Source organism: Anguilla anguilla, chromosome 6 (genome assembly GCF_013347855.1).
Source record: "Anguilla anguilla isolate fAngAng1 chromosome 6, fAngAng1.pri, whole genome shotgun sequence".
NCBI lineage: Eukaryota > Metazoa > Chordata > Actinopteri > Anguilliformes > Anguillidae > Anguilla > Anguilla anguilla.
The window spans coordinates 60,946,066-60,968,794 of NC_049206.1; the positions used below are offsets into that span (position 1 = coordinate 60,946,066).

At 48.9% G+C, this 22,729-nt stretch overlaps 1 protein-coding gene across 8 annotated transcripts; it reads right to left on the reverse strand.

Moving 5' to 3' along the window:
- Positions 1 to 19: 19 nt before the first annotated feature.
- Positions 20 to 22,118, reverse strand: mia3 (MIA SH3 domain ER export factor 3). 8 transcript variants are annotated; one of them, XM_035423493.1, is made up of 28 exons: positions 21,774 to 22,118; positions 20,279 to 20,412; positions 19,465 to 19,551; positions 17,490 to 19,292; positions 16,682 to 17,423; positions 15,858 to 16,376; positions 15,621 to 15,754; positions 11,804 to 11,935; positions 11,239 to 11,260; positions 10,989 to 11,077; positions 10,390 to 10,467; positions 9,801 to 9,911; positions 9,564 to 9,635; positions 9,267 to 9,371; positions 8,859 to 8,981; positions 8,489 to 8,591; positions 8,247 to 8,302; positions 8,016 to 8,106; positions 7,480 to 7,618; positions 6,921 to 7,083; positions 6,346 to 6,381; positions 6,180 to 6,247; positions 5,958 to 6,055; positions 5,404 to 5,517; positions 4,740 to 4,805; positions 4,439 to 4,485; positions 2,385 to 2,619; positions 20 to 2,004 (listed from the first exon to the last, which is right to left on the reverse strand). In XM_035423493.1, exons 1-28 carry the CDS (start codon positions 21,931 to 21,933, stop codon positions 1,604 to 1,606), a joined length of 5,928 nt encoding a protein of 1,975 aa, XP_035279384.1. In that variant the 5' UTR covers positions 21,934 to 22,118; the 3' UTR covers positions 20 to 1,603. The 8 variants fall into 8 exon arrangements, with proteins under 8 accessions (XP_035279384.1, XP_035279382.1, XP_035279380.1 ...); XM_035423491.1 differs by having other exon boundaries at positions 17,457 to 19,292; XM_035423489.1 differs by having other exon boundaries at positions 16,682 to 17,408; positions 17,442 to 19,292.
- Between the last annotated feature and the right edge of the window lie 611 nt (positions 22,119 to 22,729).

A 22,729-nucleotide genomic window follows, 5' to 3' on the forward strand; every position in this document is an offset into this window, starting at 1 on the left:
AAGGAAGCTGTAAATGTGATCCAGGTAAAGGCAAATTAAATTTAATATTACTAAATGCAAAGGTCTGTACATTCACAATTTAAAAAAATATGAGGCAAGAAAATCTTTACAGGGAGGAAAGGTGCAATGTGGACTCAACCCCCCCCCCCCCCACCCCTGTCGGAAAACTTTGCTGCTGACCAGGATAAAAAGTGAAGAGGATGTCAAAGTCCTAATGCAAGAAAACATGGTACAAACGAAAGCAGATGACCCTAAATGAACACTGACTACATGCATTTAAAGTACTGAGAGGAGCAACTAGAGCAGTCCTAGGTCTCACAGGAATGACTCATGAGCAGAGTTGAGGCACTAAATTTCTACTGATTCAGTGGCTGACATTGAAATTTACGAATTTTAAAAATATTGTAAAGGGATTAATCAGGTGACCCAAAAAGTAATTTCATCAAGACGTGGCAAAAAAGAGGATACAAGTGTAAATTAGGCCAAAGTACATCTCTCAGAAAAAAGGAAAGCACTTCTTCACAGAGTTGGTAAAACGTGTCAAAAAGCCGTGTGGACTTTTTAGTCTGTTAAGGACCAAAACAAAAGAATTTAACTGCTGAATGGTACTAAGGATCAGCAGACATTATGAAGCCCTATCTGCACACATCTGTTCATGAAGCGCATTTACTGTCTGACAGAAGAAAGTCAATCACCATCCATAATCAAAGACGGAGCACTGAAGTTTTGGAATATAAACCACTTGATATTTGACAAATATTTAAGATGAAAAGCAACACCATCAAAGTAAAGGTGACATCATGCTGTTAAACTTTTCCCTGTTTTTATTCCTCCAGCAAGTTCTTACAAAAATAACTGTTTGGATCAAACCCAAGAAACAAAAAATACAAAGAAAACAAAGCTATGGTCTGTAAGATTTGGATGTTTGTCTTTATGCTTCATTACTATTAACTGCAGAATGAATCATTTCTGTACCATCTTTATTAATACAAATTGTTTGAAGAATATAGTAAAATAAGTTATACATCTGACCATTCATTTATATAACAACTTACCTTTACAATTCATTAAGCAACAGGCTTTGGGTGAGCGACAGATGCTTCTAAACATGATCCAAACCAAGCCAGAGACGCTTTAAATCAAGTAAGTATTTCCACAGGAAATCTTCTATTTGCATAATCACAAAAATGCATTGCGTTTAAAGATCATCACTGGTCTGTTTCTTTAAAAAGCCCAGAGGGGCGGTCTCCGCGCAGCACACACAGGTAACAGTGTGATACTGCACGATGGGACCCAACACAGCCCCTGCAATGCGGCATGATGGGACCCAATGCAGCGGATGGGACCCAACACAGCCCCTGCAATACGGCAGGATGGGACCCAACGCAGCGGATGGGACCCTGCCCCTGCCCCTGCGTTTCTTCACGAAAGGCTGATATCCCAGGCGACACAAAGACACGTTTGGTTCTCTCATGATTTAATATTAACATCTTTTTTTTATGGATATATGGAGTTTATTTTCTCTTTTTGCCAGTCAGAATTAAAAACACAAAACAAAAAAAGTTCAGTTCCCCACTGAGAAACAGGATATTTCCCCATCCCTTTAAAGAGGGGGGTGAGGGGTGGGGCAGGGGGCGGAGTTTAGGGCCCGTTGAGAGGAGTGGTGGGCGTGTCCCTGGGGGGGCCTCCGGTCTGTGGGGGGATGCTGTCCCTGCGGTGGTCGGGACCCTGGTGGGGCCCCTCTGGAATGTTCCGGGGCCCCGGCCCCATGTGCGGAGGCATGGGGGGGGCCGGTCATGGGGGGGCCGGGCAGGGGCCCTGTGTGGTCTCTGGCTCCGGGGGGCAGAGGCCGGGGCGGGAGGGGGTAGTCCCGGGGTCCGTGCGGCGGCTCCCTCATCCCGGGGTGAAAGTCTTGCGGGCCGAACGGTGGGGGGCCCATCGACGGGGGTCCCATCGGTGGGGGGCCCATTGGGTACTCCCTCATGGGCGGAGGTGGGCCCCGGACTGAGGGGTGAGAAGGAGGGACACTGGGTAAGGACTGAGGCCCCCCAGCCAAAACAACACCCTTATACCATACGACCCATAAGACAGGGGGCTGTAAGGGGGGTGTATTAAGCACAGACAGGTGAAAGGGGTGGGGGGGGGTGTGTAGGTAGGGACAGGTATAAGAGGCGTGTGTATAGGTAAGTACATGTGAGTATGTAGTATAGGTAGGTACGGGTGTATAGGTAGTACAGGTAGGTACGGGTGTATAGGTAGTATAGGTAGGTACGGGTGTATAGGTAGTATAGGTAGGTACGGGTGTATAGGTAGTATAGGTAGGTACGGGTGTATAGGTAGTATAGGTAGGTACGGGTGTATAGGTAGTACAGATTAGCTCTTACTGTAAGGGGGCGGCAGGGGTCCGTAGGGGCGGGGGGGTCCGTAGGGGCCGGGGCGAGGTGGAGGGAGTCGCGGGTCGTATCCAGAGGGTCCAGGCGGGATCATGGGGAGGTGCCCGTTTAGGGGCGGGCCGTGGGGACCCCCCATGGGAGGCGGGGGCAGCCTGGTCGGTCCTGGGCCGGGGATATCCCTAATGGGAGAGCCCAGGAACGACGCACCGCCCGATTTTGACAGCCTCTGAAATTAAAATGAGAAGAGAAGGTCAAAGATGATTTAAATGGCAGAACGAGGGTTTCTGTTGGCCGTACTCGCACGTTCTGGCCATTGGTGGCGCCAGTGAGAATACTGGAATCAGTCTGTGCAAAAGTGCGTGTTAAAACACACACACACACACACACACACACACACACATTAAAAACTCATCATGCGCTCCTGGGAAAACCAGACGGTTCAAATCAAACGGCCCATGGCAGAGACTGATCAGGTAAGTGAAGTTAAAGACGACCCAGCAGGAAGTGACACGCGTGATTACTCCCAGGCGAGTTCTCAGCAACCAGCCCAGTGATTTCCACACCGAAGGAGCGTTTGAACACACTCCGCTCATAAAGTGCAGCGCACGGGCCCCGGTTCCTGTGGATCAGGGTCTCAAACTCCAGTTCTGATTGGCTGCAGCAGCTCCGGGTTTCAGACATAGAAACCAGGTGCGTGCACGAACTCTGTAGTCAATCAACGGCTTAAATGAATCACTTAAGTGACATTAAAAGTAAACGCTGACACACCGCCTCCTCAGAACTAGAGTTTGAGGTCCCACTGCAGATGAATAACTTTGAAAGTCACAAATTTGCAGGTTTCAAGAAAAAAAAAAAACCGTTACAGGCAGGGTGAGAACGCTTTTGTCAAACACGCCCACGGAGCATGAGGCCTCTGATTGGTCAGTTCATCCAGCCACCCACAGAAAGCCGTTCGGAGCCGGGGGGGCCAGCAGCAGGAAGCATGCACACACCAGCTTCCGGAGCCCCCGGCCTCCATACTCACTGGATCGGGGCCCTCAGGGGGGGCCACAGGGGGGGCCACAGGGGGGGGTTCTGGGGAGGACTCTACAGGTGCACTCTGCTGTAGAGCAAACGGCCCACCGGATACAGGGGAGAGGAGAGGAGAGAACATGTGACTCGCACGCAGGGGAGCATGGGAGAGGATTTACCCCCCCCCCCCCCTCATTTTCGCTCTGCTGTGGAGCTGATGATGGTGTCTCGTGCTGCAGGAGGGTCGATTCTCTCGCAGATAAACGCTGTCCCCGCCTGTGAGAAGCAAATCTCCCCACCACACCCAACCCCACCTCAACCCCACCCCACCCCACCACACCCAACCCCACCTCAACCCCACCCCACCCCACCACACCCAACCCCACCTCAACCCCACCCCATCCCACCTCAGCCCCACCCCATCCCACCTGAGCCCCACCCCAACCCACCTCAGCCCCACCCCACCCCAACCCCACCCCATCCCACCTCAGCCCCACCCCATCCCACCTGAGCCCCACCCCAACCCACCTCAGCCCCACCCCACCCCAACCCCACCCCATCCCACCTCAGCCCCACCCCATCCCACCTGAGCCCCACCCCATCCCACCTGAGCCCCACCCCACCCTGCCTCAGCCCCACCCCACCCCAACCCCACCCCATCCCACCTCAGCCCCACCCCATCCCACCTGAGCCCCACCCCACCCCGCCTCAGCCCCACCCCACCCCAACCCCACCCCATCCCTCCTGAGCCCCACCCCAACCTATCCGAGCCCCACCCCATTCCGGTGGAGCCCCATCCCATCTCAACCCCACCCCACCCGAGCCCCTCCCCATCCCATCTCAACCCCACCCCATCCCGCTTCAGCACCACCCCATCCCACCTAAACCCCACCCCATCCCACCTCAGCCCCACCCCACCCCACCCAAGCCCCACCCCACCTCAGCACCACCCCATCCCACCTGACCCCCACCCCATCCCACCTCAGCCCTACCCCACCCCACCCAAACAATATTTTGACATTTGATTAACTCACCGATCCATCCAAGGCGCTGGGAGAGGACGTCCGTGGGACACACACATCTGCGTGGGGGGGGGAGAACAGTCAGGCATTATACATGCACATGGAAGAATTGCTGGGACCTTTAGTTCTGTCCCAAGAACGCACACGGAATATTCAGCTAACCACGCAAACAGAATAAGACTGGCTTATCCCCTTCACAAGGCCTGGAAACGGCATAGTCACAACGTGACCCTAATTTTAGGGATGGACGGACGGACGGACGGACGGACGGACAGAAAGACAGACAGACAGACAGACAGACGGACAGACTCACCAGGTCTGGGAGGCAGCGGGTGCCCAAGATCAGAGTACCTTCCGTGGGGCTCCGAGGGGGGTCGGCCTGATGGGGGGGGGGGGGCAGAAACGAAGAAAGGGGAATGAGTTAAGAAGAGACTCATTTCCGAAACTGATGACAAGCCCCTTTCCACAACTACAGGGGCCAGAGCACCTCATCCCAATCCTCCCAAAACCTCATCCCAATCTTCCCAAAACCCCGTCCCAATCTTCCCAAAACCTCATCTGACCCTCCAGGGGTGCTGTTCATCTTCACCTGGAATCTCTGATCCAAACCTACCAAACCTCCCCCAGCACAGTGTCCCTGAGCGGCCTGCATTCTGCACAGATTTGAGCTGGTTTCAGGTGGAAAGGCAAGGCAGGGATGCAGTTTAAACCAGGGGAGGATGTGACATCATCCAGGAAAAGAAGACAGCAGCAGCAGGAAGCCCAGAGAGGGAAGGACGGGCTCGAAAAAGTCGAAGGTAGAGGAGAAGGAAGAATGAAAAAAAGGGATGATGGATGGAAGAGAGGACGAGATCAGGAGCTACAGCATGGGTCAAAGAGAGAGAGCTCAGGGGAGAAGGAAAGAAGCCTGGAGGGAAGCGATGGAAGGATGGCGAAGGACTCGGGGGGGGGGTGCGCTTGGGGGGGGGTCCACTCACCAAAGGGCTCGGCTCTTCGGCCCACGGGGGCGGACGGCGGGCGGCCGGGACCCTCCATCATTAGAGGGGGGGACGGAGCGCCTCCGCTCACGGGGGAGGGGCCGTACGAGTCTCCTGTTCGGATCAGTCACAGCGTTTAAACGACAGGAACCCACCGGCGGAACACGGACCGCAGAGACCGTCCCGGGACAGAACGCGGACCGCAGAGACCGTCCCGGGACAGAACGCGGACCGCAGAGACCGTCCCGGGACAGAACGCGGAGCGCAGAGACCGTCCCGGGACAGAACGCGGACCGCAGAGACCGTCCCGGGACAGAACGCGGACCGCAGAGACCGTCCCGGGACAGAACGCGGAGCGCAGAGACCGTCCCGGGACAGAACACGGGACCGCGGCGGGAACAACAAAAGCTCCGGAGGGCGGGGCTGGCTTCACGCGCGAATCGGACGCGTGTTTCCCATGACTGGTCTCGTTTTAAAGCATGAAAGCGTGCTGTATGATGCGTATAAATGTGTATAAACGTGTACCAGCCACAGGACGGCATTATGGGACTCACCTCTCCTCATGGGGGGGATCTGCTGGTCAGGGCGGCCCGGCGTGGGCTTGAACAGCGGACGCTGGAACTCCACCAGTTTATCGTTCACCTCCACAAGCCTGGCAACCCAAAAAACAGCACAGCAGCATCAGGGACCTGCTGAGATATGCACTGTGCCAGGCTAACCTTCAGGGGCGAGAGGAGTTCGGGGGCGGGGGGGGGGCACTCCAGGCTCAGACTCACTTCTGCCGTAGATTAGCCGTCTCCCGCTTCTCCTCCACCAGAGCTCTCTCAGCAGCACGGGCGTTGAGCTGGGGGGGGATAGAGAGTAAGAGAGAGAGATTAATTACTCTGTTCCTCTATATGCAAAGCAGTGGTTTTAAAGGGGGGGGGGACATTTTCCTCTTACCCAGTTGTCATGAGCCTTCTTTTCATGAGCTGCAATCTGTGGAGAGAGAAAGAGAATTAATTACCTGTGTTAACACTTCCTGCGTGAGGGGAGCGTAGCGGTCTTAGCGCTTCCTGCGTGAGCGTAGTGTAGCCGTGTTAGCATAGCGGTGTTAGTGATTCCTGTGTGAGCGTAGCATAGCGGTGTTAGCATAACATAGCGGTGTTAGTGCTTTCTGTTACCGTACCACAGTTAGCACAGCATAGCGTAGTGCTTCCTGAGTTAGCGTAGCATAGCTGTGTTAGTCCATTATACCGGTGCTAGCGCTTCCTCAGTTAGCGTAGCGTAGCTGTGTTAGTCCATTATACCGGTGTTAGCGCTTCCTGAGTTAGCATAGCGGTGTTAGCGCTTCCTGAGTTAGCGTAGCATAGCAGTGTTAGTGCAGTATACTGATGTTAGCATAGCGGTGTTAGCGCTTCCTGAGTTAGCATAGCGGTGTTAGCGCTTCCTGAGTTAGCGTAGCGGTGCTAGCGCTTCCTGAGTTAGCGTAGCGGTGCTAGCGCTTCCTGAGTTAGCGTAGCGGTATCAGCGCTCACCTGGGTCTTGTAGGAGCGCTCGGTTTTCTGCAGCTCCTCCTCGACCTCCTGGATGCGGAGCTTGTAGGCCCGGAGCTCCTCCTCGGCCAGCACGGCCTTCCCGTCCACCTCCGTCAGCTTCGTCTCCTTCTCCCGCCTCTCAAACTCCTCCTGGGTCAGCTTCCTGTAAGGCACGCCCCCCACGCCCCTCAGTGCACTGTACACATCTCAGGAGGACGCGCAGTCCAACAGTCACGCGCATGTTAAATTAACAAAGTAGGGCGTTAATAAATTCCCCAAATCAGGGATGAGCTGTCCCATCTAGGAGCAGAGGATACCAGTGTGACACAAACACGCACAAGAGCTTTCGCACGCTTTCCTGTCAGCCCACAGCCAGAGAGAACGTTCAGCAATAAAGACATTCAGGGCCTGAAAGAGAGGTGAAAAAATGTACTTCCTGAATAAATCTTTAAAGTGGACGGTGAGGTGGATGGTGAGGTAGAGAGCAGGGTGTATGGTGACACCACAGCCAGGTGAGGAGGACTCTAAGCTCTAAGGTGTGGCCGGGCCGCAGACTCACTGCTGCAGGGCGTTCTCCTTCTGCTGGTACAGCTCGTTCATGATCTCCAGCTTCTGCTGGATGGTGTGGAACTGGCCCTCCAGCTGGCTCTTCTCCCCCTGCAGAGACGCCCGGTCGTGCTCCAGCTTCTGGATTTGCTCTGAGGAAGAGGAGGCGTCGTCATGGAGACGCAGGCGGGGGAGAGGGGGGTGCAAACATCCACTAACTGCACTCTGAACGGGCCAGTAAGCGCCAGGCCTGTCCATTCATCAGTGTAAGACCAAACCAGCAACACATCGTTTAACACACTATATTTAAGGCCGGGGGTGGACAACAAGAGCAGATTTCAGGATTTTGCACCAACTTCTCTTAGTTATTTAATTAGCTCAATCATATCCTGAGCTGACACTTGTATAAGCAACAGCTACAGCCACAGACCGCAGGTGTCTCCTCAAGTACAGGAGTGAAGCAGTGTAATTTATAGGACTAAAACAAAAACCAGAATGCAGTCCGCCCCCTCTCTCCCCCTCTCCCTCTCTCTCTCCCTCCCTCCTCACCTTCGAGATCGTGTCTCTGCTTCTCCTCCGCCAGCAGTTTCTCCAGGTATCGGTTCCGCTCTTCTTCTACGATGGAGAGCGTGGTCTTCACCTGCGTCCCAAAACAACGCGTCCATCAATCCCAAAGGCTCCTTACGAGCACCAGCACGGGCCAATCACAGCAGCCATTTCTAACCATGACCTCTGACCCCGCGCTGACTCGCAGCGAGCCGGACGGGGGCGGGGACTTACCCGAGAGACGTCCAGCATCTGCTTAATCCTGGTTTTCAGTGCGTCCCCTTTCTTTTCTGAGAGGAGAGGAAAAAGGGTTTTTATCATAAAAGAGAGAGAACCCCAGCCATTCATCATTCATCCAGTTTTTAAATTAATTTTACCCAACCCAGAATATGCTGCTATGGCAGACAGGATAAGTTTCTGTATCCTGCATGAGGAAATGTGACACATGCAGGTCTCCCATGGGCTGGGCGACTCACCTGCAGCCTCCCCATTGGCCAGCGCTAGAGCGCCCCCTTTCAGCAGCTCTGCGCCATCGCAGGCTTCCAGCTGCCTGAGCTCTGTGATGCAGTCCGACAGCACCTATCAACCAATCAATCGATCATTCAATCTGTTAATCAACTGTCAATCAGCTGCAGAGCTCCTCTCCTCGTCTGTCCTGTTTTTACCTTTTTAACTTTTTTTATTTTTAAACAAAACATCTTTTCAATTTGCATTTTTTCCTGTGAAATGTCTTGAGCGCACTCTTTGAGAAGCATACATCAAACACATCACATACAATCTGGAGCCCTAATGCAAGGACGTAAGAAGAGCGCAGGCAGGACGCGGGACGCAGGACGTGAGGCGCACCTCGATCTCGTTCTCCTTGTGCTCCAGGGTGTCCTCCAGCTCCTTCTGAGCCCGCTGCAGCACTTTGATCTTTTCGCTCAGCTCCCTGTGCCGGTCCTCCCAGTCTCTGGCCTCGCGCAGGAGCTGCAGAGGAGGAGGAGGCGGGAGGTGAAACGGGTTCTTTCTGTGCTTCTAGCGCGAAATTCAACTGCTTTTTAAGGAAAGCCTTCTATGGTCTTCAGAAACAAATCAGACATCGGATTCTACAGGAGATCAAACTTCACAGACCAATGAGATATCAGCTTCTACATGAGATCAAACCTCACAGACCAATGAGATCTCAGATTCTGTTTTTTGATTAATCACCCAGTGGCAGGGCAGAGGAAATGTCTAATGGTTTGGTCCAAAAGAACCTGCTGAAACTCTTACATTTTTCTTCTTCTCTTTCAGAGCGCTGTTCTCCTTCTGGAAGGAGGTGACCTGAGCCTTCAGTGCCTCCTCCCTGATGCTGGCCTCGTCCATGAGCACCTGGACCTGCCGGGAGAATATCATTAAAACATTATAATAACACGCCTCACCGCCAACCAGCTCCTTCAGCTCAAACCAACACACAGGAGAAACGGACTGCCAGTCAAGAGTCGCACAACTCCACATAACACGCAGGCTCTATCGGTCCCTCTGAACAATGGCATCGGTCAAGCTGTCAAATCAATAATAACACCATACCTTTGAAAGTTCATCCTTGGTGCCTTTGACGATATGTTTCAACTTTTCTATTTCCTTCTCCGTCTTTGAAATCTGTCCACAACAGAACAAAAAAAAAAGTTTTGCATTAGTCACCATCTGCAATGAGTATGACTAACGAGGCTGAACAGAGGACACATAAAATAAAATAAACACAAAACGGTGTAAATTGAGCGTGCATGCTGCAGGACCAACAGGGGGCGCTGTGCGGCCGCTCACTATGTGGCTCTGCTCCTGGTTCCTCCTCCGCTCAGCCGCCATCTCGGCGGTCAAGCTCTCCAGCTGCTCCCCGCTCTGCCGACTCTTCTTCTGCAGCCGCCTGAAAGACTCCTTCAGTGGGGAACAGGAAGCGCCGGTGAATCTCTGTACAGAGAGGACCTCTGCCCACTGCAGCCATGCACTCCCAGGGCATCAGGCACACTCTCTGAGACCCTCCTGTATACACATCTGATTCAGCAGCGTCAAATAGCTGCTTCTAACAGTACTCAACATCGCTGCTTTCAGCAATACTCAACATCAGTACTCAGCATGGCTTATGTATCCCAGTGAGGTGCACTAATGCAGGACGTCAGCTTTATCTGCTGAGGAAGGAAGACTGCGCTACGTGACGCTACATGGCGCTACGTGGCGCTACATGGCGCTACGCCTTGTGCAAATTCACAAAAACAATCCAGCAGCACGTCACTCCCGCACCACACCCAGCTCGTTTCATGCAAAACCATCATGGCTGTGTTTGAATGCGCACTGCCAGCCTTCCCCAAACGCAGGCAGAGGGGCCTGCTGGACCCCGTCCCACGCCAGGACGCACCTTCAGCTCAGTGTTCTCGCGCTCTGTGGAGCTGGCGGACGATTCAGACTCCTTTAACTGCGCCTCACACGCCACCATCTGACACAAAGAAAACACAACCAGATTAGAGATCAGCAGCGCACGCCGGGCACAGACACACACACAGACACAGACACACACAGACACAGACACAGACACACACACAGAGACACACAGACACACACACAGAGACACACACACACACACACACACACACACACACACACACACACACACACACACACACACACACACACACACAGACACAGACACAGACACAGACACAGACACACACACAGACACAGACAGGCACAGAGACACACACACACAGACACAGACACACACACAGACACAGACACAGATACAGAGACACACGCAGACACACGCACAGACACACACAGAGACACACACACACACACACACAGACACAGACACACACACACAGACACACACGCAGACACAGACACAGACAGGCACAGAGACACACACACACAGACACAGAGACACACACGGACACAGACACAGACACACAGACACAGAGACACACGCATACGGGGAGTAGTGTTCTTCTGAAGCCCTACCTTCTCTTTCAGCTCAGAGATCTGGGCGAGCGCTTGGGACTTCTCCTCGCAGATCTGTGTAATCCTCTGAGCGAGCTGCTTTTCTGTCACTGAAGCAGAGAGAGAGAGAAACGCACAAAAACATCAACAGCCACCTAAACACAGACTCTCACACCCAAAACAGGATTCCAGAGCACAGAACACAGGCTGCACTGTACATCACATAAAGAGACACAAACTGCTCACGAGCCATAAAAATGAGAAAACTTACGCTGATAGGTCTTGCTTCTGACCTGGAGAGGAACAGATAAGAAAAGAAATAAAAATCAAATAAACTATTTCACTGCAGTTAGGCCAGGTAGGCCAAAGGTAGACACATTTACCACAATAAGTTTATATTTCTAGCACTCTCTCCAGCTCCACGTTATGACTCTCCACCTTAATGTTGAGGGGGCAGCAGTGTAGCATAATGGTACCTTCAGCAAGGTACTTAACTTGCATTGCTTCTGTATATATCCAGCTGTAAAACTGGATGCAGTGTAAATGCTATGTTATAGTTGTGTAAGTCACTCTGGATAAGAGTGACTTACTAAATGCCTGTAATGTAATGTAACAATGTAATGCGTATTCTCCCGGCTGGTGGCTGGTCTGGCGGGGATGTGTGTTTACGTCTTGCAGAATGACTGTAGATCACGGTGTCACTGCTCTGCACTAATAACTGCAGCTGAAGGTTTAAAAGCTGCACAGCGGAGAGGGGGAGAGGGAGAGAGAGAGAGAGAGAGAGAGAGAGAGAGCTGCGGTTTCCATGGCAATGAGAAACAGGAGCGCAGACTCACCGCGAGGACGGTTCTCCACAGGAAGGCCAGGACGGTGAGGACGCCGACGGCCGCCGTGCTGGCCACGGCCCTCCAGGGCAGGCCGCGGAACGTGGGGCCCGGCTGCCACTCCTCCGGCAGCGCCGCGATGAGCTGGGAGCCAATCAAAACACAGGTCACAACACAGGGCGAGTGCTGGGGCCAATCACAAACCTGATCTCATTCTGCCAGGGTAGTGGTGGGACCGATCACAAACCTGATCTGATTCTGCAAGGGCTTGGGCTGGGACCAATCACAAACGCAAATCTCATTCTGTAAATACATTTTGGGGGCAGCTTGTGTGTTTTAGATTTCACAATATACCAAAGGTGGAAAAATGCAGCATGGTTTGGGATTAAACGGGATCCAACCCCCTCCCTCCCCACAAACACTCAAAGCATTCTCTGGTACAGTTTCAGAGAGGCCACATTTACTTCTCAGTCAGTAACCAGCCGATACGTTTCATTTACTAGATATACCAGCTGACATTCTACAATTAAATACAGTTTAAAGTATTCTATGCAGTTACCATTTTGCTTGGTTAATCTCATAACATGTCCCCTATAACCTTACTGAATGTGGAACCAAATAACTTTTTGATGTAGCTGCCAAGAGAACTCAATACAGAATGCTTCTTTCCAGGATACCACTTAACTTACTGCTACCTAGTCGCCCAAATATAAAAACACACTTTAGCAGGCTATGAATTAAATTAAATAATGAGCAGAATTAAATACCATATAAAACCCTTTCTCTGTGCACTTATTAGTGGGGGACTGGTAATACACTGGCCTGTTAAACAACACACCACTGCTGCCCAACAAACAAAGCTTTTCATGACTCCGACCTGTACTATAAGACTCGACAAAGCCGTGCTTCAAACACACAAATACACACTGCACAGCCCACAACAGTGAATACATTATCATCCCGGCTGTACACGTCACCTAGCCAACCTGGATTTAGTCCAGTAATGGATTTAGCTCAAGACGCTCCGCAATTCTCTCCCGCCCCCTCTCTCTCTCTCTCTCTCTCTCACACACACACACACACACACACACACACACACACACACACACACACACACAAACACACACAGAGGAAGCGGGTTTCGTCAGGTTTCAGCTAATATAGGTACGAGACAACTTCGCTTTGGCAAGCTCCGATGAACTTCCACCCAGCTTTTTAAACAAACAAAACGCAGAAACCAAGTTTACAGGATTAATTTGCGAGAGATATAGGCGGCCGGCATTAGTAACCTATACGCTTAACCGATTCAGCCTGTCACTGAAACGCAGCCAGATCGAAAACAAAAACAAAAGCAACCTCTAACCCAAGGTAACCTAAGGTTAGGCACAAAGTGACGCATTGCCAACAAGCTAACGTTAGTGAGTTCAGCAGACAAGCTGAGAGCATACCACATTGCTGGCAAACACAGCCAGCTGGCTGCACATAGAACAGCTTAAAAAGCAGCCAACATCAGAAAACAGAAACAAACTGCTTACATCTCCAATAGCCTTGATGAATAAGACGTAAAAGGCTGTTGCATCGTTGAGTGGCGGGGCGAAAGAGGGGATTCCTTCTTCAGTTTCCATCACGCCGATAAACCGTTAGCCCGCTACTAGCTAATATACACCCTCGCTAGCAACCAGACGTTTTTCCTTTAAAACCGGCAACAAGTCCACTGGGGTACCGTGCATATCAACGCCCTGAAATTAAACTAAAGTCCACTTGCTGTCAGTTAGCCAGCTAATGTTAGCAGCTAACAGGCTACCTCGCCTAACGTTAGCTAGCTTCCAATGGTAAGAACGGCTCAACCGTTAAGGCCTAGAAAAGCGAGGTTAAGGTTCACGTTGTGAACGAAACCAAATTAAAAACAGACTAATAATGTATCAATATGAACAAAAACGCAACTGTCATCAAAACATATGTTAAGAAAACAAGAATACGATAAGTCTCCGGCTTCCCTTTTCTGTCTCGAAGCAAGTGAACTTCAGCCTCCGGTAAGCACACGTCACCAATGGCACTGCGCAGGCGCGGTGAACGCTCACCTTTAGTTGACAGCACTGAACTGTATTGGTTGGCAGCCAGCCTGTTCCCCCCTCTCTCTTTGCCAGCTATTTTTTACCATGCTCCTGTAGTTCAGTAGACCTACTTCTCCAGAACATTCCTATGGTCCCGAGTGCCTAGAGTTTTATCTTCACAAATCTTAACAAAACGGCAGACGTATTATATATTATATTCCTCTGACAACATAACCGCACTATACAGCAAACAGGTATTATGACGTACATTAAATAAGTGAAATACCCACCACATTGACGTTACCAGTCTGAAATGCAACTTCGTCAGAAAGCCTCCGCTATTGTATAGGTCGATAACAAGAAACCATTGCTGTGAAACACATTACTCTCAGAGCCAATGGTACACCCACGTGTACACAAAAAATGTCGCTTCAAGCAATAATTAAATGGAAACATGCATACAACGTGCAGATTACGCAGATTTGACATAGCAAATGGGATTGGCCATCGACAGGAGTAAGCACTGCACAGGCTAGCAGTGCATTAGAAAAACTACAATAATCCGTCATGCTACATTCTGAGTAAATCACAATCTGGATGCCTCAAAGTTTTCACAATTATCAGGGGTGTGCAACGCATTTAAGCTAATTTCAATCACATTCCATAATTGCATTCCTATCTTTAGTTTGAACAAAGATCTGCACAAAAATCATACCTTCATGCAGAAATTTAGTACATACGATTTATCTTGACACTCAACACTTCATTAAATTACGCATGTTTTGTTCACTGATTTTTTTTTCTTAAAGAAGCATTTGATACTGATCCAGCCAATTGATTGGTGATGGGAATGAATAGTCAATATCCTACCTCAGATCCTCTGATGTGTGGCTGTCGTATTTGTCAACACAGAGCCCTCCAATTTAGAAATGGAATTTCAGATTGGACAATGCATTCATGTAGAAATAAACGTCATGGAGCATAAACGCTTAATCATTCAATGACACTGAAGTTCTGTTTTATAAACTAAAGACTGGCTGGTAATTACCACCAACTGCAGCTCCCAAAACAGAATACAGTGTTACTGGCAGATAAGACCGCTCTTATCTACCAACAATGTTTACCGTTCGATAACATCAGCAATTATCAACAGTAACAATGAGCCTGTTTAACCCCTACACACTACGGGACTGCATGAGGCAGAATTCACAAAGAACAGAGAGACTGACGCTGATAAAAGTGGTCCCAAAACCTGAGGAGCCCACAGCCCCAGGAGGAAAGGCAGTGCCTGTGACCTTCCCCTTGAAGGTCAGCCCACTGCACAATGCGTTCAAATAAGAAAGCTAAATGTTTCAACCTTGAGTCGAAGCAACCATGTGGACACTGTCCAGTACATGCAAACAGTGCAGTTTTTAAATTCACCTGGCATGAAGGTAATCAATAATTTATTTTTGTGCATACATAACCATGCAATCCATCTCAAACCTACTCATGACTCATAGTTTAGCTACAATTTGACCACAAATCCACTGCACTCCACACTCAGTTGAACTTGTTTAGGTAGGATTTGTGCAAATACTTTATTTAAATCTGTAATATTACAAAAAAGCATCATGATTTCAACCACTCTCCTGCTTCATACATGCTACCATACCAAAAAACAGCATTTCCAGCTCACAGCAAAATATCACATGAATTGCTGGAGACACCAAAACTCCATGTACAAATACAATTACACTACCATCATGCATGCCATGTTAGAACAGAAGTCTTACCATCTCTGCATATACTCCAAAGCACTCCTCAGCCAGCAGGAGAAGGCCTCTGATCTCTGAAAAGACGGACGAAGAGGGAGGCTCCTCGGTTTCATCCTCATGGAAATCAGAGACACTCGCTGAATCCACAGATCCTGCAGAGATGTTTAAAGGTGTTACAGGAGGCGTTTGCGCACACTCAACTAAAGCCATCCATTTCCCCATTAAAGGAGGGTGCAAATATAAAAATTCACGTACCTGAAGATGGACTCTCCACCTCAAAACCAAAGCCTATATCCAACGGATTTTCCAGAATGGCTTGCGGGCCTTTCTGGATCTCTTCAGTGTCTTTATAAATCCCTTGGTTTTCTTTATTTTTGTTGAAGCGGCCGCCATCCTCCTCAAAGCCGATATCCGGCGTGTGCACGACCCCGTCAAGGTCGCGTTCCAGCGGGTCAATAACATGCTCTGTCTCACCGTCAAGGTGGCCTTCCAGCGGGTCAGTAACATGCTCCGTCTCATCCTCTCCAGCATCGGCACCATCCTCAGTGCTAAGGCTCTCAGCGGCAACATCCTCAGTGGTAAGGTTCTCAGAGGTAAGATTCTCAGAGTTAAGATTCTCAGAGTTAAGATTCTCAGAGGTAAGATTCTCAGAGGTAAGATTCTCAGAGGTAAGATTCTCAGAGGTAAGATTCTCAGAGTTAAGATTCTCAGATGTAAGATTCTCGGCGACAACCTTCTCCTGAGGGTCCTCTTCTACTTCAGGATGATCCTCTTCTGTAACACAGATAATTCAGTCCCAGGTCAGTGTTTAATTGCTCAGTGTTAACTTTATCACCTCATTGACATTTCCATCAGCACACAGTTTGTTAGTATTGATTAAAGAGTAAATGGGCACTAAGCAACTGTGACTGCAGCAAGAAAAATCTGCAACTTAATTTAAACTTAAATGAAGCATTTCAACTTTCCGTTCAAAATGAACTGAAACTGAAAACAGTGAAATGGAATTAAACATAACATATTGGCTGTTCACCTGTGTCAGAGTGGCAAATCTAAACAAAGATAATTAAAATCATGATTACCTTTGTCCCCGTGAGCCTGACTCTCTGAGGCGAGCGGCTCACTGTCGCTGGCGGTCGAGTAGTTCTGCCGCAGGCGGAACGCCAGCTCCTGGAAGTTGTCCAAGATCATCGCCTCCTCGTCAAACATGGCGGCATCCGGCTGCTGCGGGTGCGCGTGTTTCGGTTCCCGCGCGTCCAGCATCCTCTCGATCTCGTCCAAAATGGAGTTCTCCGAGGCCTCCAAGATGCCCTCCAGCGCCGCCTCCACATCCTCGCTGGGGTCGGCCTGCGACCGTCGGGCCGCCCTCAGCTCCTGGTCCAGCGCGGAGAACATGGCCTCCAGGCGGATGAGCTGCTTGAGGCCCAGGTACTTGCGAATACGCTTCATGTCCTTGTCCTGGAAATGGCTCCTCAGGAGGGTGAGCCGCTTCACGTCGTCGCTGTACTCCTCGTCCCCGCCATCCGGCTTCTTGTCCCGGCGTTCTGCGGAAGGCGCCGAAGGGAGCGGGTGAGGGTCATCGGGATTCGCCAATTTGTGATCCATTTCGGCTCCCGCCCCCCTTGACCTTTCAGTCACCTTTAGGTCTTCCTCGGTCGATGGACCGCTAGCCGTTTCTTCAGTTTCACGGGTATCATCCGTTGCCTTGGGCTCCTCAGGTTCCTCAAATACGGTGTCGGTTTCTGGTTCTTCGGGCCCGAGTTCCTCGGCTTCTGCGTCGCTGTCTGTGACCTCCTTCATGTTTGTGACCTCGGTGTCTGTGACCTCCTTCGTGTTTGTGACCTCGGTGTCTGTGACCTCCTTCATGTTTGTGACCTCGGTGTCTGTGACCTCCTCGATGTTTGCGACCTCCTCTTTGGCGTCTAAATGTTCTGAGCTGGGCGAGGACAGCACAGCATTCTCATCTTCTAGTAACTCCTCTTCCTCTTCACCCTCCCTCAGATCTTCAAATTGTTCTTTTTCCTCCTCCTCCTCTTCCTCCTCTTTGTGGGGATGTGGTTCTAGTTTTTCCTTCTTCAGCGTGTCCTCCAACAAATGTTTGATTTCTTCTTTGGCGCGGCGGACCCGTTTCGCGGTCTCCGCGTCCAGACCGAGCTCCGCCACTGCGCTCCCGTCTCCACTTGCTGATGGATTCAAATTCCGAAACGCAGGTTTTCCACCCCGCCTGTCCTCGGGCGGAATATCTCCCGCGGACACCTTCGGGGTTTGTTCAGTGTGACGTTCCTCAGATGGTCCGTCCAACTGTGTTGAAGACTCAAGTTTCACGTTCTCATGCTGAGGCTCTACGGGCGCTTCTCCACCTGGGAGTGTTCCAGGTGAGTCTTTGGGAATTGCCTGAGAGTCAGGCTTACGTTCATCCAGGGATATTGATTCTTTGTCTGCTGGAAGTTCTGAAGAATCAGGCTGGCTAGAAGTCAAGTCAACTTCATCTTCTACCTCTGCTGCAGCCTCATCAGACAATATTCCCTCTTCCACCTTCTCTTCAGGTTTAGATTTGCTTGAACTAGAGATAAGCACATCAGAGACAGACTCCTCAATATCACCTTCCCCAGGTTCATCAAAAATTAATTCCTTTGAGGAATGCACCACGTCCTCAGCTTCTCCGTGGGGGTCAGGGGCTGAAAGCTCCACCGAATCCAATTCCTCATTGTCAGGCTTCCCCGGTTCTGGTTCTGTTCCCTTCTCAACATCCTCCTCCTCCTCCTCCTCCTCCTCCTCTTCCTCAGAACTGGTCATGTGATCAGTCCTTTCGCCACCACTGACAATTGCAAAAACCTTGTCACCGAGAGATGACCACATGCCTCCTTTTTCTTGAGCTTCCGTTTCCGCTTTCTGTTCCTCAGGCCCCAATTCTTTTGGGCTGCCTTCTTCTCCCGAAGGTTCTGAAACCGGTTCAGTTTCTGGAACCATTTCAGGTTTTGGCTCAGGTTCATCCTTGGAAAAAGATATCAATGCCGGTTTTGGATTGTCCACACGCTCTTGCTTGCTTTGCAGGTCTTCTGGCTCTTTGCCTTCCTCCTCCTCATCCTTCTCCTCCTCATCACCATAGTAAGGGGTAACCCGAAATGTGTTTTCATCGTCTGAGATGACTGCATCAAAGGTCGACCCAAGCGTCGTTTTCAGTTTGGAAGATTTCTGCCCCTCCGAAACATGGGCGGTATTTTCGCCATCCTCATCTTTGGGCAGAGGCTCATCGAGTGTCTCCAAGGGGACGTCTGTGGCGCTCTCCGGCTCCAAAGTGTCCAAAACCGAGGCGTTGGCACGGCGATCTCCAATCAGGTCATCCTTTATACTTTCATCTGCCTGCGTGTCAGATTCCAGTCCCTGTGTGTCCTCGTTCAGGTGCTGCTCTTCAGAAGGCGGCTGAGAGGAGTCTGTAGATCCCGCTTCACGGTCCTCACCCACCTCCTCTGTCTCGGTTTCCCAGCCAAAATCCTCAGCAGCACCGTTACTATCCACCGGCTCTGAGTCTTCTTCGGCACTGTCGGCATTCTCCTCTTTCACCTCATTTTCCAGTTTTTCCTCTTTGGAATTGTCACCCTCTGCTGACACCACACCGGAGCCTAATAGTGCTTCGAGGTCGTAACTGTCGAATTTGTCCAATCCGGTGTCAAAACACACAAAGTCTGTTTCCTGTCCAGGGGGGAAAGGGAGCAGAAAAGAACGGCCATTATTGTTTTGTACAATAAAATCAAGTTTAACAAGCATTACTTTTGAACACTGCCCACCTGCCCACCCCTGTGAATTTCTGAAGTCACAGTAACAAAAGCATGAGCAAAACACATCAACAACGGGATGAATGTACCTCAGCAGGAACTTCCAGCTCTTTATCGGTGTAAACATGATTAATTTTTAGCAGGTCCTTTGGGAAATAGCCAAATCGGCTTCCAACCTACAGAGAATTTATGGAAAATATTAAGTTTACAAAGAAAGGAACATCTGTCAATGCTTATTGCTGCTACAGGTACAGGATAAATGCAATGGTTACAGCCTACATCTTAGAACTTATATACAACATCCATTCTAGGTATTCAACTAATAACTGCCACCCAGTTCATGGCCATTCGTTAAAATATGTTAATATCTGTTCAACAGCACTGCAAGTTTGATGAACTAAATAACTAACATGGTCATCATATGTTAATTTATAGAAAAATATAAATTCTTGGGAAAATGACACAGCATCAGTCTACTACTCCAGTAGTCCAATATGAAGAATTACATACAAGGGACCTAGTGACTGTGATGCTTCTGCTTTCGTGTTTGATGTAAAATTAATATGTACTTTTCCGTACATTTGATAACTTAAGCATTCCCTTTCTACCCTAAAAGCTCACATCGTGATTTGTTTAAATTCAGCAGTATAACATGCTAAACTGAAAATATGCAAATCCATGTAAATATAGCTCAAACTAAACCAATAACGTTAGTAGCACTGAACTCTGGTTCAGATTTGGAATCATTCAGTACTTTTCCCCTGTTCGTCAGGTTGCTTTAAACGTGATTGGAACCATTAAAATACGCATAATATGCAACTGCTTAATTTAAAACGATTGCAGTTCTTCTCCGAATGTTGCTATAGTGTTTACAAAACAGTACCGGCTTAAATGCATACTTACACTTCCCGCCCAAGCATGTGTGCGCTTTCCGGACAGTTTATAGTAAACATATATCGTCTCTCCCTTTTTAAAACTCAAAAACCGACAATCGGGTCCGTTAAAATCCTGCGCAGCCTTTCCTCGACAGAGCAGCACTGCAGGAGGAAGACATGCACACATTAGATAAAGCTGTTCTTCGAACGGTTTGAATTCAAAGTCAGCTTCTCAACAAAACTCTTAAGCCAACCATCAAGGATGAATACATTAACGTGCTGTGCAATACACCTGAATCATATCTGAAATACTGTGTGCGACACCGTTTATCAGTGAGGAGAGCTGCAGCACCTTTGTATACGGTCTATGTGCAGCACCGAGCATTCCTGCTTCACCTGCAAGGGAGTTCCGGTCGTCAGATTGTTTAACTAAGGTGTTCCGGGGATAATTTGGATTCAACTTTTCATTGTAAAGAATTGATCAGCCATCTTGGTTTTATTTAACATCTTTTTAATAGATAGGATTTATTGCCAACTAATAATGTGACAAATAATTTGGTTTGGAAATGAAAAACGCCCGTTCTACATGGATGAAAAAGAAATGACCGGGAAAGCCATCGAGGGATTTCCAAAAAGCAGAACTTCACAGTTAGCTAAAGGCTACGACTGATCTTCAGGGCCAAGCCAAATATGTATAGCCTATTTACGTAGACGAGCTATCGATAGTAACAGCAAATGTATTATGGTTCGGTATACGTGTCATCATAGCAGCAAAATATTGGTAGCTGTCTTTTCAGAAATCTTAAAATAGCACCACTGAGATTAACCAGTAAAACGGTGCAGATGACCGACAGCGAGCACAACAAGTTAGCCAAGACAGCTAGCACTACCGTTAGTCAAAGTGCATGCGTGCACATCCCTCTTGCCTGGTTTTAAAACTTAACGATAGTAGCGAATTACAAAGGTTATAAACTTTTATCAGCAGCTCTACTTCATCTGGTTAAATTAAATTCTTAGTTTCATAATGCATGGTTAATAATGGTCAAATATCCACCTAAACAAATAATGCACACATCACTTCGAAACATTTTTGCCAACACCATCTTTACATTCTGTAATAATGCCATGTTTACTTCGCCGGGTGACTAGCAAGATAAGAATTCCATTGCGTTCTGAAGCTAACGTTGGATAGCAGACTTGCTATCTTGTTACATTGCAGTAGCTAGCTACCAGGGTTAGCCAATGCTATGCCGCTTTAACATTGGCGAGCTCGCTATAACCATACCCAAAACAAGTAGAAATCTTCGACGTGTTATTTTTATTTTATTTTTTTACTATTGGGGTTTTATATGGCTTGATAAATGAATAATCGCAAGAACGATTGAGTTTCGGTTCTCCCAAAGTGCCAACAGGTCAGAGGAAATGCCGGTCTGTTTCTGCGTCTTTTCCCTTTTTCCTCCTATGGGTTGATGCTAACGTTGTTTAGCACAGGCAGAAAAGTTCACCTAAAGCGCAATACTTACTGCTACAATCTTCGTCGGAACATCGCTTGAAGTCGGAGAACCTCCGGTCGGTCGCTGATTTGGATATCGTTGTGTGAAGTAGCAAAATAAAGAGGTAAAATTTCAAAACGACAGCAGCCATGCTGGCAGTCGATGTTGTGGCTGGATACTGTCCCAGCATGATGAACACAGCGAGCCGACACGTCAGCAAATCCGCAGGGCTGTAGCAGGCGAGGGCAGGGATGCAGGATTTTCCTTAAGGATGTGGACGGCCGGAGTCAAATTACAAAAATGAAACAACTCCACCGAAGAACTTTTAAGGTGCGCCGACACCGACAATGTTCAAACGTGTCAAAAAAGCACTCAGAAATATGAAAATAAGTGGTCACCTACTTAGATGTCAAATCCACCCGTTTTTAATATAAATGGTAAATTGTACGTCATAACCTAGATCCAGTTTCTGTGCTATTTGATTAGAGAAACTGCCACTTTGTCCACACAAAATAATAATAATAATAATAATAATAATGCTATTATGAAGATTTTAATAATTATTTTCATTTTGTTGTCGGTCAAGCTTTTATTAAATTTCAGCTGGCTTTATTTCCATGGATAGCATCAATGCTTTGATATATAGCCGATGGCATTTATTCAGAAAACCCCAAAGCTAGGCCTACCGTCACGCAATAAAATAAAACAACGAACAATTTTAATGATAAGAAAAGGTCGAATCAAACATTTATTCTCAAATACAAAATATAATAAAGGTAAAAACAGTGCAAAAAAAATAAATAAAGAGAAGGTACAGGAACTAACTTGAAAGTCAAGGTCAGGTGTGAGTCTTCAGGCTTTGTACTTTCTGTCTGCCTGTGTCTGTCACTGTACCTTATAGGCCATAGAAACCCACTGCCTACACTATGGAGCTTGAGTTCTCCCCAAAGTGCTGCTATTTTTCATTTCCCCATAGGACGAGAAGA

Excerpts from the sequence above, each read along its gene's own strand:
- mia3 (XM_035423486.1), bottom strand. The coding sequence starts at position 21,933 with ATGCTGGGACAGTATCCAGCCACAACATCGACTGCCAGCATGGCTGCT. Across the intron at positions 19,552-20,278 it reads CACATGCTTGGGCGGGAAGT|GTTGGAAGCCGATTTGGCTA; the intron begins GTAAGTATGCAT and ends AATTCTCTGTAG. Across the intron at positions 6,248-6,345 it reads AGAAGGCTCATGACAACTGG|CTCAACGCCCGTGCTGCTGA; the intron begins GTAAGAGGAAAA and ends ATCCCCCCCCAG.